At 37.1% G+C, this 15932-nt stretch overlaps 2 protein-coding genes across 2 annotated transcripts in view; both read right to left on the reverse strand.

The window, feature by feature from the left end:
- The window catches only part of LOC127650391 (NACHT, LRR and PYD domains-containing protein 12-like), a 195884-nt gene that overhangs the window by 95872 nt on the left and 84080 nt on the right, over positions 1 to 15932 (reverse strand). The gene's annotated exons all lie outside the window — the stretch shown is intronic.
- The window catches only part of LOC127650393 (NACHT, LRR and PYD domains-containing protein 3-like), a 41477-nt gene that overhangs the window by 12811 nt on the left and 12734 nt on the right, over positions 1 to 15932 (reverse strand). The window contains exons 9-13 of the mRNA XM_052135807.1: positions 10636 to 12444; positions 9313 to 9486; positions 8235 to 8408; positions 7205 to 7378; positions 6136 to 6309 (exon numbers count right to left, since the gene is read on the reverse strand). Coding sequence (XP_051991767.1) covers positions 6136 to 6309; positions 7205 to 7378; positions 8235 to 8408; positions 9313 to 9486; positions 10636 to 12444 — 2505 coding nt within the window. The remainder of the gene's footprint in view (positions 1 to 6135; positions 6310 to 7204; positions 7379 to 8234; positions 8409 to 9312; positions 9487 to 10635; positions 12445 to 15932) is intronic.

A 15932-nucleotide genomic window follows, 5' to 3' on the forward strand; every position in this document is an offset into this window, starting at 1 on the left:
CCCATTCATGGGAAAAATGTTCTTGGTCTTGATTGATGCACATTCGAAATGGATCGACATGTATCCCGTGAACTCAGCCACATCTGCTGCCACCATTGAATGTTTGCGTAAGAGTTTCAGTAACCAGGGACTACCGGAACTTATTGTATCAGATAATGCTGCTTGTTTTGTTAGTGCTGAAGTTAAAGAGTTCCTGAACAAAAATGGCGTACAGCATGTTACTTCTGGACCTTATCATGCTTCCAGTAATGGGTTAGTGGAGCGGGCCGTACAAATTATTAAAGGCATGCTAAAAAAATGTGTTGAAGGAACTATTGCAACTAAATTGGCCCGAGTGTTATTCAGTTATAGGGTTACTCCTCAGACCACCACCGGTCTCTCTCCAGCCGAAATGTTACAAGGACGGAAATTGCGGTGTTCTCTGGACTTTATGCATCCTGATTTGACTAGGAAGATTAAGAAACAACAACAAAAGCAGAAAGCACATTATGACAAGAAGGCCCACGAACGCAGTTTCGGTGTGGGAGATCCAGTACTGGTTCGCAACTTTAGCTATGGACCGAAATGGATTCCAGGGAACATAGAGACTGTGACTGGACCACTTTCTTATAAAGTGATGCTGGGCGATGGGAGAGTGGTCCGAAGACATGTGGATCAAATTCATGGCCGACAGAAATTGCTGGTGAAGGTTTCAGGGGAGGAAATGGACGGTAAATCTTCTGATTATGACTTTTTTGACAATTCTGCCTCTGTGGTTTCTAAAAAGACAGAGGCAACAGTGGCTAAGGACATTCCTGGGGAAGTCAATCCCTTTGAAGCAGTTGACGATTCTTCTCAAGCTGCTGAGATACCTGAAATGAACAAATCTGTTAGCCCTGTTGTGATTATGAGAAGGTCACAAAGAACCAGGTAATTGCCTGGTTATTTGAAAGATTATGAAATTAAGTGAAAAAAAAAAAGAAAGAAAAAAGAAAAAAGAAAAAAAAAATTTGTAACTGTGTTGTGGTCACATGATTGTGGAATGAAGTTTATAGTATGGTAATTATATTGTAAACTTGGGGGGAAGGGGATGTTGTAGAGTGAGCTTTTGTAGATTAACCTATAGGGGGCAATCTAATGCTTTTTGGCTTTGGCTTAAGAGTAGCAAAGAAGAAAGTGTTAGCAGACATTGATTCCACCTGGACTTGAATCAAGTGTATTGCTGGCTTGTGTTCCCTGAGTAAATCAGCTTCTTTGAACAGATTTGTCTACTGCAAGTTATTACAGGGTTGGAGCGGGGCTCCGCCCGATAAGCGCCTGGGATGTTTGTGTAAACAAGATCAAGTGCGTTCACCCCTCTCGTTGCAAAGTCCACATACTGATGGAATTTAGGGAGCACTGTCTTGAGATTAATAACAATAAACAGTCGGTGTGAGCGTTCTACAGTTTGCTTATAGCCCTATACAGTTCACAGAGCGCTTCCTTAGCATTAGCGCTGGGCGGAATGTAAACTCCGGTTATGCAAACAGTGGTGAATTCCCGTGGTAAATAAAAAGGTCTGCATCTAACAGTCACAAGCTCCAACAGCGATGAACAGTAGCTAGAGACTAGCACAGAGTTCTTGCACCATTCCGTGTTGATGTAAACACACAAGCCACCACCGCGAATCTTACCGCAGAGAGCTGTATTTCTGTCGGCATGAAAGGAGGCAAGCCCGTCTAGCTGAATGGCGGCGTCCGGAACTCTGTCGCTGAGCTACGTCTCCATGAAAACAAAGACGCAACAGTCTATAAACTCACGCTGCGTTGCCTGCTGGAGTCGGATATAGTTCAGTTTATTGTCCAGGGAGCAAACATTTGAGAGCACGATAGACGGGAGAGCCGGCCGCCTAGGGTTTGTTTTTAGCCTAGCATGGGCTCTTGCCGCACTTCCGCTTTCTCGCACACCACTTTCGACGTCCTCTCCCCCGGCCACCGGCATCAGGTGACACCGAGGACTGGAGGCCTGGTCTCCGTAGCAAACAGAGTACATTTACATTTATGCATTTGGCAGACGCTTTTATCCAAAACGACTTACAGTGCACTTATTACAGGGACAATCCCCCCGGAGTTAAGTGCCTTGCTCAAGGACACAATGGTGGTGGCTGTGGGGACCGAACCAGCGACCTTCTGATTACCAGATTACCAGTTATGTGCTTTAGACCACTACACCACCACTATATGTGTAGCGCCTCCTGCAGTTCATCATGCAGCTTGGTTTTTGCATGTGTCTTATATCTTAGTAGTGTTTGGCGATGGTAGACACGACCACCGTTGCTCCGATGACAATGTGCCGCAAAAGTCTGGCTTTTTAAACAAAAATAGCGCTGTTTTGGATCCGGAGTGGCCACTGCGTGCTACCGCGCCGCCATCTTGGATCTATCCACGAAAAGTCCAAGAAAATGAAGAATCAAATTATACACACATAAACACTTCTCCCCTGAACACACCCATATGACACAAACACTCAACCCAGTGGTCATAAATATTTGGAATAAAAAAAAAGGATACATGGATACATTTAATGAAGCCCACCTTTCCACTTAATTCGAAAACCCTTTTAATTAAGGGATCAGACAAATTTGCAGGGAATAAAATTCCCAAATACTTAAATGCCCTGTTTGGGCCACTGGAAGGCACCTGGCTGAAAAGCTGTTACTGAACAGTACACTGTCAGAGCCAAAGCTTCGGATTTAGACCAATTGACTTTGTGTCCTGATAATTTAGAAAAGGAATTAATAATTCTGTTTAGGCAAGGCATAGATCTAGTGGAGTCAGAGACGAATAAATCTGTGTAATGCAGAAGCTTATGCGCCACACCTCCCACCATCACCCCTGGAAAATCATCTTCCTTTCTTATCATGGCTGCTAATGGTTCCAGGGCAAGACAGAACAATGGCGAAAGAAGGCAACCCTGCCGGGTGCCCCTGTCCAGAGTAAAATAATTGGAAATGAATCCATTTGTTTGTACCGTCGGTACAGGTTGTCTATAAAGTAGCTTAATCCAACCAATAAAAGCATTCCCTAACTTGTATATTTCCAAAATCTTAAAAAGATAATCCCATTCTTCCATATCAAACGCCTTTTCGGCATCAAGTGAAATGGCAGCAACTGGAGATTGACCATTTGCTACTGACCACATGCTCTTGATGAGATGCCTAATGTTATCAGAAGAGCTACGGCCCCGAATAAACCCCACCTGATCTATATGTATAAGTGATGCTTTACTTAATCGAATAGCCAGAATTTTTGACAAATCTTTTACATCTAACTGGATCAGGGAAATTGGACAGTAACTTTTACACTTGCTTGGATCTTTGTCCTTTTTAAGAATAAGACTGATCCGGGCTTGTGTCATGGTTGGTGGAAGATGTCCATTCTTTAATGATTCCATATAAACTTCTAGCAAAAGTGAAGCCAGTTCTGTAGCATAAGATCTAAAAAAACTCAGCGGCAAAGCCATCCGGCCACGGAGCCTTGCCTGTAGGCAGGGCCTTAATTACCTCACCAAGCTCCTCCAAGATTATCTCAGAATCAAGAGAAATGTTTTGCTCAATCGTCAGTTTAGGAAGTTCTAATGGTTCCACAAAGTTTCTTATATCGTAATCAGTGGATGAAGATGTGGAACTATAGAGATCAAAATAGAATTCTTTAAAAGCATTATTAATATCAATGGTCGAGGTAAATATATCACCACCAGCAGATTTCACTGAAAGAATGGTAGAAAAAGACTCTTTCTGCATTATATATCTAGCCAAAAGTTTTCCTGCTTTGTCCCCTGACTCAAAGTATGACCAAATATGAATAACCAAAACTCCACTTTCCGCAACAAAATAGTATTATATCTGTATTTCAATTGGATAAATTTTCTGAGGCCATCAGACGACATAAGTGCTTCAGCTCTGCCTCTGCCATTTTAATATTTCCTTCCAACTACACAAGTTCTCGTGCTTTGGATTTTTTGATGAATGAGACATTCTGTATGATCCGACTCCTAAGAACTGCCTTAAATGCCTCCCAAGCCACGGCCACAGAGGATGCTGAGGACCAGTTGGTCTCAGAAAATCATTGATTTCAGTCTTTAACATTTGTTGGAATTCAGGATTTTGCAAAAGGGATACATTAAGGTGCCAACTATATGATTTCTTTTTCTCCATATATGGCAACACCTTTAAACTCACCAGGGCGTGATCTGAGAATAAAATATTTCCTATTGAGCAATCAACAATAGATTAAATGATAAAAGGATATTTAAAAAAATCTATTCTAGAATAAATCTTATGAACTAATGAAAAAAATGTGTAGTCCCTACCAGAAGGGTTTAAAAGTCTCCAAATATCTGTAAGACCAAGATTTTTACACATCCTGTGAAGAATCAATGTTGCTCTAGGGGGCGTGCACACTTTTGCTTCACTATGATCAAGGACTGTCATCAAAAGATTAAAGTCTCCTCCCAATATTATATCATGAGGAGTGACAGCGGCTTTCAACATCCCTTCAAGATCAATAAAAATGCCCTGATCATCAGCATTAGGTGCATAAATATTAGCTAAAATCAGTCTTAGCCCCTGAATTTCTGCTAAAACAATAATTACTCTCCCTAATTTATCTTTAAACTGTTTGAGACATTTGAATTGTAGATGTTTATTTACCAATATAATGACTCCCTTGCTCTTACTCGGGCCAGCACTAAAGAAAACATGTCCACCCCATATCTTCCCAAATTTTTCAGCTTCCTGCGGGGAAAGATGCATTTCTTGAAGGAACACTATCATATTTCTTAAGTTTAAGAAAATAAATAACCTTCCTTCTTTTTATGGGGTGCCCATTCACATTCCATCTGGAGAGAGATAGCACACTCATATTAACATTTGACATTTTGATATAGTAGAAATATTTTTATTGTGTGCCAAAAACTAAATTATGAAGACCACGTTTCAACATTAATGCAACAATGAAACCCAGAACATCTCCCCAAACAAAACAAACAGAAAAAATAAAAATGTGTGAATTAACGAAAGTGCCAACCGGTGTCGATCCCTCTAAACTCAAAGAGTCCATGTATCCTACGAGAGCCCCTGCGATAGCTTTGCCATCGGATTGCGCAATTTTGTTTCCTCGGACAGACAAACGAATGTTCAGTTATGTTATGAGTGCAGTAGATGATGTAATCATTCCAATGTCCCACGAAAATACTACACAAATCATACTTCAGCCAACAGGAGGCAAAAGCACAAGGAACTAAAAGATTCATCCACATCTTTTCTGAAGCAGTTTTATTTAACAAAACAAGCTAGGCGGAACCAGCACAAAAGGAAACAAAACATGCATCCCGGTTCCTCGGATGTTCAAGAGTCAATTCACTCAGTGGGTGCATAAAAGTACACGACTTACAAAGTCCGGCAAATTTATAAAAGACAACTGTGTCCAATCAGCACTGTGGTTGAGATGACCAATGGAAACATTCCTGAGGGTTTCTTCATGACTGTGGGGCGTGGTTTGAGTTTAAGTGGTTTGGGGGGTTGGTGATCATGCCTTTAGAATTGCTCTGACATGCAAGTTTATCTTCAGTGGAAGACAAGCTCCACCTCTGCTTTATTTTATTATGACACTGCTTCTGTATTTACTTATATTGTATTTTTTTTTTTATAATTCCCTCATATTTTGCAATCTACATCAGCTAAAGCTGTTTGGAAAGTTTGTAATGTGTCCGGACTGTGCGCTGTTTTCTTTCTCTCCTCTATCATGTACTCGAGCTGAATTAGAGTTTCATATGATCTTGTGTTAAATGAAATAATATGACTATTCAACAATGACATTTTTTGAAGATAACGTTGACTAATCGCATCAGCCCTATGTCAGAATATCAGATCATGTGACTCTCAGATGATCTTCAGTTTACTGTGAGGATTCTCCAAACATGAGGGGGAGTAAATTACAGATTTTAAATTTTTTAGGGTAAAATTAGGACTCAATCTAATAAGTTAAAGCAACATTTTCTTCTGTTATCTGACAGAACTCTGTTTTCAATATGTTCTTTATTTCATTATTGTTAAATCATTATTATTTACCACAGAAGGAGAATGAAGGAGGGTTTGAGAGTTTTGTGAAATCTTACTTCAGTGTCTTCAGTTTACAGTGAGGATTCTTCAGTACATCAGAGAGCATCTTCACTCCTGAATCTCTTAGTTTATTCCCAGACAGATGCAGTTGTCTCAGGTGTGAGGGGTTTGATCTCAGAGCTGAAGTCAGAGCAGCACAACCTTCATCTGTGACACGACAATATCTCAAACTGCAGAGAACAATGACACACTCTTCACTCTCTCAGTTCACAACACACACACATCAGTTCAACAGGAGAATATTACCATTCCTGTGTCTGTTTAATATTCTTTCTAATGTATGTGTGTTTGTGTTTCAAATGTGTAAAGAAACTCAAATTCAAAATGATACAAAAATATATAAATATGAATGTAGCTAATACTTAATCAACCATTTTTACTGATGATGAAAAAGCTTTAATTCAATCAAAACATTAATTAACAAAGAATAATAAATCAGATATCTTTATAAATATCAAACACAAAATAATTTGTTTTATGTTTTTCCTTCAATTTCTTCATAATTCTTCATTTTAGCTCATGTGGTTTATTTTAAATACTGTCAATAAATCAACTGTGACTTTTCTGTCTGGTTTCTCTGTTCTCTGATTCTGGTTCTTGATTTAGATTTGTTTGTTTCTCTACTGAACTTCTGGACTTCTCTGATCTTATGATCGTTTATTGGATGATGTTTTTTGGATTTACATTTGGACGATCAGTTTCTATAGTATTTCTTAATAACATGTGACACATAGTTCACACATAACTCTATATTATTGGAAAAATTGTTGCAATTATGCACAATTTAAAAATATTTCTGTCAGAATATCAGATCATGTGACTCTCAGATGATCTTCAGTTTACTGTGAGGATTCTCCAAACATGAGGGGGAGTAAATGACAGACTTTTCATTTTTTAGGGTAAAATTAGGACTCAATCTGATAAGTTAAAGCAACATTATATGAGAAAACTCTGTTTTCAAATTTGTTTTTGTTTTAATTAAAGCAATTTCTGTTATTGTTAAATCATTATTATTTACTGCAGAAGGAGAATGAAGGAGGATTTGAGAGTTTTGTGAAGTCTTACTCCAGTTTCTCCAGTTTACAGTGAGGATTCTTCAGTACATCAGAGAGCAGCTTCACTCCTGAATCTCTTAGTTTATTCTCAGACAGATTCAGATTTCTCAGGTGTGAGGGGTTTGATCTCAGAGCTGAAGTCAGAGCAGCACAACCTTCATCTGTGACATCACAATCTCTCAACCTGCAGAGAACAATGACACACTCTTCACTCTCTCAGTTCACATCAGTTCAACAGGAGAATATTACCATTTCTGTGTCTGTTTAATATCTTTTCAAATGTATGTGTGTTTGTGTTTCAAATGTGTAAAGAAACACATCAATTCAATATAATACAAATAAAAATCTAAATATGAATCTAATAATCAACCATCTTTACTGACAATGAAAAAGCTTTAATTCAATCAAAACAAAGATTAATCAAATCAGATATCTTTTTAAAACCAGACACAAAATAATTTGTTTTATGTTTTTCCTTCAATTTCTTCATAATTTCTTCATTTTAGCTAATGTGGTTTATTTTAAATACTGTCAATAAATCAATTGTGACTTTTCTGTCTGGTTTCTCTGTTCTCTGATTCTGGTTCTTGATTTAGATTTGTTTGTTTCTCTACTGAACTTCTGGACTTCTCTGATCTTATGATCGTTTATTGGATTTACATTTGGACTAGATCTGTTTCTATAGTACTTCTTAATAACATGTGACAGAGTTCACACATAACTCTATATTATTGGAAAAATTGTTGCAATTATGCACAATTTAAAAATATTTCTGTCAGAATATCAGATCATGTGACTCTCAGATGATCTTCAGTTTACAGTGAGGATTCTCCAAACATGAGGGGGAGTAAATGACAGATTTTTCATTTTTTAGGGTAAAATTAGGACTCAATCTGATAAGTTAAAGCAACATTATATGAGAAACTCTGTTTTCAAATTTGATTTAATTTTAATTAAAACAATTTCTGTTATTGTTAAATCATTATTATTTACTGCAGAAGGAGAATGAAGGAGGATTTGAGAGTTTTGTGAAATCTTACTCCAGTATCTCCAGTTTACAGTGAGGATTCTTCAGTACATCAGAGAGCAGCTTCACTCCTGAATCTCTTAGTTTATTCCCAGACAGATACAGTTGTCTCAGGTGTGAGGGGTTTAATCTCAGAGCAGAAGTCAGAGCAGCACAACCTTCATCTGTGACATCACAATCTCTCAACCTGCAGAGAACAATGACACACTCTTCACTCTCTCAGTTCACAACACACACATCAGTTCAACAGGAGAATAGTACCATTTCTGTGTCTGTTTAATATCTTTTCAAATGTATGTGTGTTTGTGTTTCAAATGTGTAAAGAAACTCAAATTCAAAATGATACAAAAATATCTAAATATGAATGTAGCTAATACTTAATCAAACCAGCTTTACTGACAACGAAACAGCTTTAATTCAATCAAAACAAAGATTAATCAAATCAGATATATTTTTAAAAACCAGACACAAAATAATTTGTTTTATGTTTTTTCTTCTCTTTCTTCATGATTTAGTTTTCATCATAATTCTTCATTTTAGCTCATGTGGTTTATTTTAAATACTGTCAATAAATCAACTGTGACTTTTCTGTCTGGTTTCTCTGTTCTCTGATTCTGATTCTTGATTTAGATTTGTTTGTTTCTCTACTGAACTTCTGGACTTCTCTGATCTTATGATCGTTTATTGGATGATGTTTTTTGGATTTACATTTGGACTTGATCAGTTTCTATAGTATTTCTTAATAACATGTGACACATAGTTCACGCATAACTCTATATTATTGGAAGAATTGTTGCAATTATGCACAATTTACAAATATTTCTGTCAGAATATCAGATCATGTGACTCTCAGATGATCTTCAGTTTACTGTGAGGATTCTCCAAACATCAGGGGGAGTAAATGACAGATTTTTCATTTTTTAGGGTAAAATTAGGACTCAATCTGATAAATTAAAGCAACATTATATGAGAGAACTCTGTTTTCAAATTTGTTTTTGTTTTAATTAAAACAATTTCTGTTATTGTTAAATCATTATTATTTACTGCAGAAGGAGAATGAAGGAGGATTTGAGAGTTTTGTGAAGTCTTACTCCAGTTTCTCCAGTTTACAGTCAGGATTCTTCAGTACATCAGAGAGCAGCTTCACTCCTGAATCTCTCAGTTTATTATCAGACAGATACAGTTGTCTCAGGTGTGAGGGGTTTGATCCCAGAGCTGAAGTCAGAGCAGCACAACCTTCAACTGTGACATCACAATCTCTCAACCTGCAGTAAGATAAAAAATATGAGATATGAACTGACACCAGCTTCAATTTAAAATATAATCTTACAGACAATAAAAACCTACAAATAAACAAACTCAGTATATACAGTATATACATTTTCATATCATGACAATTGCTAAAGCATTTATAACTGTACATGTTCATATCACGTATTGAATTACAAAATGGGTTGAAAGTTAAATAAACTTTATTGTTGTTCTTAAATACAAGATTTAGTTACTTGTTTTTTAATTTTTTAATTAAATGGATCACAAAGACAATAACTTTGCAAAGATCAAACCACAAGTTTCAAAGAGACATGGCGGCTTTCAAAAGTCTGAGTCTGAATTTATGGTTTATGGTTTATTTTAAATCGCATATAATACAATAATGGTAATATTTTGATGGAAAAGTGGAATTGAAAAAGAAACAAGAATTTCAGAGTTTTCTAGTAATTTGGTATGTCTTTATAATTATTGTTTTAACATGTTCTGTCAACTATAAAACATCCGAAAAATAACTTGCACATGACCAGCTCTACATAGAGGATGTCGTTACAGAAGCCTGTTATGAAGTATTGTTGAAAGCAGTTTGCTGCAGTTTTTAAGGATTGTGTTCACTCATTAAAATAAATTGAGCAACTTTTTCTGAACAGCTATACTTCCCTCTCACTTCAGCTGTTGTCTGTCTGTCTGTCTGTCTGTCTGTCTGTCTGTCCATGAAAAAGTTTCTTCACCTGATAGTGACCAGGTGACACACACTTATAGGGAAAATACAGTCATTACAGAGGAGCAATGTTAAATACAATTCACTCAAGACATGCTGATTCTTGATTTCTTTTATCCCTTCAGTAATTCTCTCATGTTTCACCTCTGCTCATGTCTCTTCAGTGGCTTCTGGTTCCTGTTAGAATCTAATTGAAGACACTTTTCTGATCTGAAGACACTCTTGTCAGTCCTGTCCTCATTTAATTAAATTCCCCTCCAAGTCATTACACCATGACCAGATCTATATGATCTCAAATGAACCTCACAAAATCTCTTTGGTGTTAGTGTATCTTCTGCTATCTGTCCTGGTCAGTGACATTAGTGTGATTTCCTAAATGTGGTGATGTTTTAACATTGTTGTGATTATTGTGAGTGTTACTTACTGAACTGATTTGGATTCTTTAATCACAGGCAGCAGATACTGAAGAACTTCATCTGCTTTATTTTGTGCTCCAATAAACTGTTTCAGATCAAACACATCCATCTTCTGCTCTGAGGTCAACAACACAAACACTACAGCTGACCACTGTGAAGAAGAGAGTTTTGTTCCTTTTATTTCTCCAGATTTCAGATAATCTTGCATCTCCTTCACAAGTGAATCATCACCCAGTTCATTCAGACAGTGAAACAGATTGATGGATTTCTCTGGAGAGTGATTCTCGCTGATCTTCTGCTTGATGTATTTCACTGTTTCATCTTTGTTGTAGGAGCAGCTTCCTGTCTGTGTCGGTAGTTCTTGTAAGAGAGTGTGATTAGACTCCAATGAGAGACCCAGAAGAAAACGCAAGAAAAGGTCCAGATGTCCATTCTTACTCTTTAAAGTCTCATCCACAGCTCTCTGATGCAGGTGAAACATAGAAAAGTTTTGTTTAAAATGTTTAAAAAAGTAAAACAATGTTGAGAACAGACTTTGTTTGGTGATTTGTTCAAACACATTCATGTTGTTGTTTGTAAAGGAAAGGTGCGCATATAGAGCTGCTAGATGTTCCTGAATGCTCAGATGAACAAAGCAGAACACTTTCCCCTGATACAACCCAAACTCCTCTCTGAAGATCTGAGTGCACAATCCTGAGTACACTGATGCTTCTCTCACATCAATGTCACACTCTCTCAAGTCTTCCTCATAGAAGATCAGATTGCCTTTCACAAGCTGATTAAAAGCCAGTTTCCCCAGTTTGAGGATCATGACTATGTCTTTACTTTTCATCTCATAGTCCTTCTCATGTTTGATGTTTGTCTGAATGATCAGGAAGTGTGTGTACATTTGAGTGAGAGTCTTGGGGATCTCTCCTCTATCTGCTTCACTCAACAGTCTCTCTAGAACAGTGGCTGAAATCCAGCAGAACACTGGGATGTGACACATGATGAAGAGGCTCCTTGATGACTTCAGGTGTGTGATGATTCTGTTGGCCAGACTCTGATCTCTGATTCTCTTCGTGAAGTATTCCTCCTTCTGTGGGTCATTGAAGCCTCGTACCTCTGTCACTCGATCAACACACTCAGAGGGGATGAGATCAGCTGCTGCTGGTCTGGAGGTGATCCAGATGAGAGCAGAGGGAAGCAGATTCCCCTTGATGAGGTTTGTCAGCAGCACATCCAATGAGACTGATTCAGTGACATCACACAATCTCACATTGCTCTGAAAATCCAGAGACAGACGGCACTCATCCAAACCATCAAAGATGAAGGAAACTTTACATTCACCTCTGGATATTTCCAATTCTTCTGTTTCATTGAAGAAAAGCTGAATAAGATCTGAAAGACTGAGTTTTTTGTCCTTCAACAAATTGAGTTCTCTGAAAGGAAGTGGAAATATGAGGTGGACGTCCTGATTGGCTTTCCCTTCAGCCCAGTCCAGAATGAACTTCTGCACAGAGACTGTTTTTCCAATGCCAGCGACTCCCTTAGTCAGCACAGTTCTGATGGGCTTGTCTTGTCCAGGTAAAGGTTTGAAGATGTCATTGCATTTGATTGGTGTGTCCTCTGTTGTTGCTCTTCTGGACTGTGTCTCAATCTGTCTCACCTCATGTTCATTATTGATCTCTCCTCTTTCACTCTCTGTGATGTAGAGCTCTGTGTAGATCTCATTCAGGAGTGTTGGGTTTCCCTGCTTTGATGTTCCCTCACACAAACACTGAAACTTCTTCAGCAGATTGGATTTGAAAGTGCTTTGGACTTCATGTTGCGAGTGACTGTAAGATTGAAATCAGTGTTAATTTATATATTTTCTTTGTGTCATTTTAGTCTTTTGGCAAATATGTCCTTTAAAATAAATGTATATTTCATCATGTCATTTTCAGTGTTACTCAGATCTAAAATGGCAACAACAAAAACATTTGTTGACATTAATGTGCAAAATGAGAAAATGTGTGTCAAACTGTAACAAACCAAACTTTAAACAAATATTCATGAACATGTATCAGACATATAAAAGACAGACTACATACAAAATACTGAACAACTGTCCTTGTTGTAAAAACCTGAGCACCTGAAATAATATGGAGTGGTGGTGGCGTAGTGGGCTAAAGCACTAAACTGGTAAGCAGAAGGTTGCTGGTTCGATCCCAACAGCCACCACCATTGTGTCCTTGAGCAAGGCACTTAACTCCAGATTGTTCCGGGGGGATTGTCCCTATAATAAGGCCACTGTAAGTCGCTTTGGATAAAAAAATTTGCCAAATGCGTAAATGTAATATACTCAAGTATACGATACTCTTTAGAAGTTAGTCTGCTGTTTTATTAATTTTACAGACTTAAGAGACTGATATAACTTTTTAATATTTAACCAGTTTAGGATATTTTATTGAGTGTATAGTGTGTTTTTTTTATGGAAACAGCGCATTCACAACGCAAGTTACATGTATTGTGACCAGAAGCGTAACTTAGTTAAAGTTCACCTGTTCATTCGGTTTATTGTCTGTGCAGATGTAAGTAATAATATTACATCGATGTTGTGGATATAGTGATTAATTTAATGTATAAATTGGATGTGTTTTGAGTGAAGTAATTAACCTGTTTCCTGTACAGCTCAAGTGGGGAAATTCAGGGTATGAAATTAACTTATTTGCCCACCAGCTGCAGTGGATGGTGAATGTCTAATTTTACCAGCCACTTTGATTTTTCAAATATATATATATAGAATTTGAATACCATATTATTAGGGGTCAAGCCCTGAAGGGGCGAAAGAGCCCTATTGTTTCTGTTAGTTTTCTTCTTCTTCTTATTATTATTATTATTATTAGGGGTCAAGCCCTGAAGGGGCGAAAGAGCCCTATTGTTTATGTTAGTTTTCTTATTATTATTATTATTCTGCTTCTTCCGCTCGAGTCTATGGAAGCCCATAGAACCGCTTGCGGGAAAGTTATGAAATTCGGCACACAGATAGAGGACAGTCTAGGACAGTCTAACCCTCTAGCGCCACCAATTGCCCAAACTTACACTCACATTTATGTTAATAACTTTTGAACTGCGAGTCCTAGAAATGAAATATTTTTTCCTCTGATTCCATGGCTCAAGACGATTCGAATGCATCATTCCGTCATGACATTTTTTTCGCCATTTAGAATTTTCTGAAAAACATACTTTTTCAAACTCATCCTAGGCCTAGGTTTGTCCGATTTGCACAAAAATTTGCCTGAATCATCTAGTGGCATGCTTGACACAAATGTATTCACAGGATTTTGATATACCATACCATTTTTTAATGGTTGCTTCAACGATTTTGACAAAGAACATGAAAGATGTAACTTGAGGCTCTATCTCTGCAACCCTTTGAGGGATTGGGACAAATCTTGGTACTTGTCATTATTATTAGGCCCTGAGGTTACCTGCAGCATTTTGACACACTGCCCCCTACTGGTCAGGAGATAGGAAAAAATTCTGCAAGATAACCATCATGCCCATATACTACCTGAGTAGTTTCAGAACAACGCCAAATACTGGACACATTTTTTTTGGTTTTTTAAATAAATGTGTCTTTATGATTCAAAGTTTACATTTTCTAACTCCTCATACACTGTTGATCAGACTCTATCCAAAAACATGTCACAAAGCTTCTTTTGTTGCTCATGGTGCCGATAATTGGCTTGACCCCAGAATTGCTGCTTGCAGCTATATTTATTATTATTATTATCATAATGCTAATTTGCAACATACAAACAGAGGCTAAAGTGTAGTCAAGCACAGAAGATAAACTTCTTGTTCACGCACTATTTCTGGCTGTACTGAATTATGAAGACACACATGACAATTCACCTAATTTTGTTGCATGTCATTTACTATGTACTGTATGGTAACATATAATGACACGAATATTTGTAATTAAGCAATGTCAAAATAAAGTGAACCTGCAGGACTTCATTCACAATGCATGTAAAACGTGAACTGTTCAGTGTAAATAAAAGTGAATTAAACTCAGAGCACCTCCTGAGATGGACTGAGGTCATTCGCAGCATTCTCATAGATGACACTATGCAGGTTGTCCCTGGTCTCCCCAGCCACAGTAGTGAGCAAAAGCACCCACCACTGTGCATGAAAAACCCACAAATTCTGATTGGATTAAAATTAATATATATCTAAAACATCTGTTTATTGAAGATGATTTATCTAGATGTTTCTGCTGTTTTTCTTGTACTGTTAATATCTTGCAGTATGTTTTTGTAGTGGACAGTATGCTTTAAAAATATTTTATTTATCGTCATGACAAGTCTTTAGCAGTTCATATTCATTATCATTGACAAAATCAAAGAACTCTTCGTCAACAGACATTTTCGTCTGATTGAAATAATGAAAAAAAATTTAATCAAGTTGATAAGAATCAGTGATCACAAAAATCACAGTCTCCCTCAAAGTATACGTCATCAAGCTAAATTATTATTGTCCAAGGTCGACTAACATGACTTTTACACTCCCATAATCTGCAGGTTGAGACTTTGTACAATCATTTCAGTTGGCTGTGTGATCAGACCACACATCAATATTTTAACACTACAAAGAAAGTGCAAAAATATTTTAAATGTAACCATTGCAGCTTTCAGTATTAAGGAAATAACAGTGCACTCCAATTTAAATTATTTTTATTCTTGCAATGAAAATGGTTAAATCCATATCTTCAGGAGCAATAAAATATGTGTGGGTGAGAAAAATATAAAAATGTAAGTCCTTTTTACTTTAAATCACCACTTTTATTTTCAGATGTAAAAGTAAAAGTGGAGATTTCGAGTAAAAAGGACTTAGTATCGAGTAAATGAGAGAATTTAATTATCCCTTTAAGTCATTGTGATAATACTTGTCTTTCACTGTTTGTCAATCTACAGTATGTGACTCCAGTAGTCATCAATACACATTCCCCTTAAACTAATTATACAAGGAGATAATGAACAATCTCAGAAATGAATCAAACAAACATGTAAAACACAGAGTGAAAAGTATCAACTACACTTAAAAAATTTACTTTCACTATCATCAGGTTTTCTGAATATTCCCTTGTTAATATTACCAGAGACTATTTAGCAGAGACGGGTCGTTTCTATTCAAATGAATGGTGGTGATGTTTCATTTGTAAATGAATCGGTCTTGTTGAATGTATCTTTTAAGTGAATGAATTGTTCTCGTTCACCTCCATACACTGACTCATATTTTTCATTCACTGATGTCTCTCCCGTTCGAAGCCAATGAGCTC

Source organism: Xyrauchen texanus, chromosome 10 (assembly GCF_025860055.1).
Source record: "Xyrauchen texanus isolate HMW12.3.18 chromosome 10, RBS_HiC_50CHRs, whole genome shotgun sequence".
NCBI lineage: Eukaryota > Metazoa > Chordata > Actinopteri > Cypriniformes > Catostomidae > Xyrauchen > Xyrauchen texanus.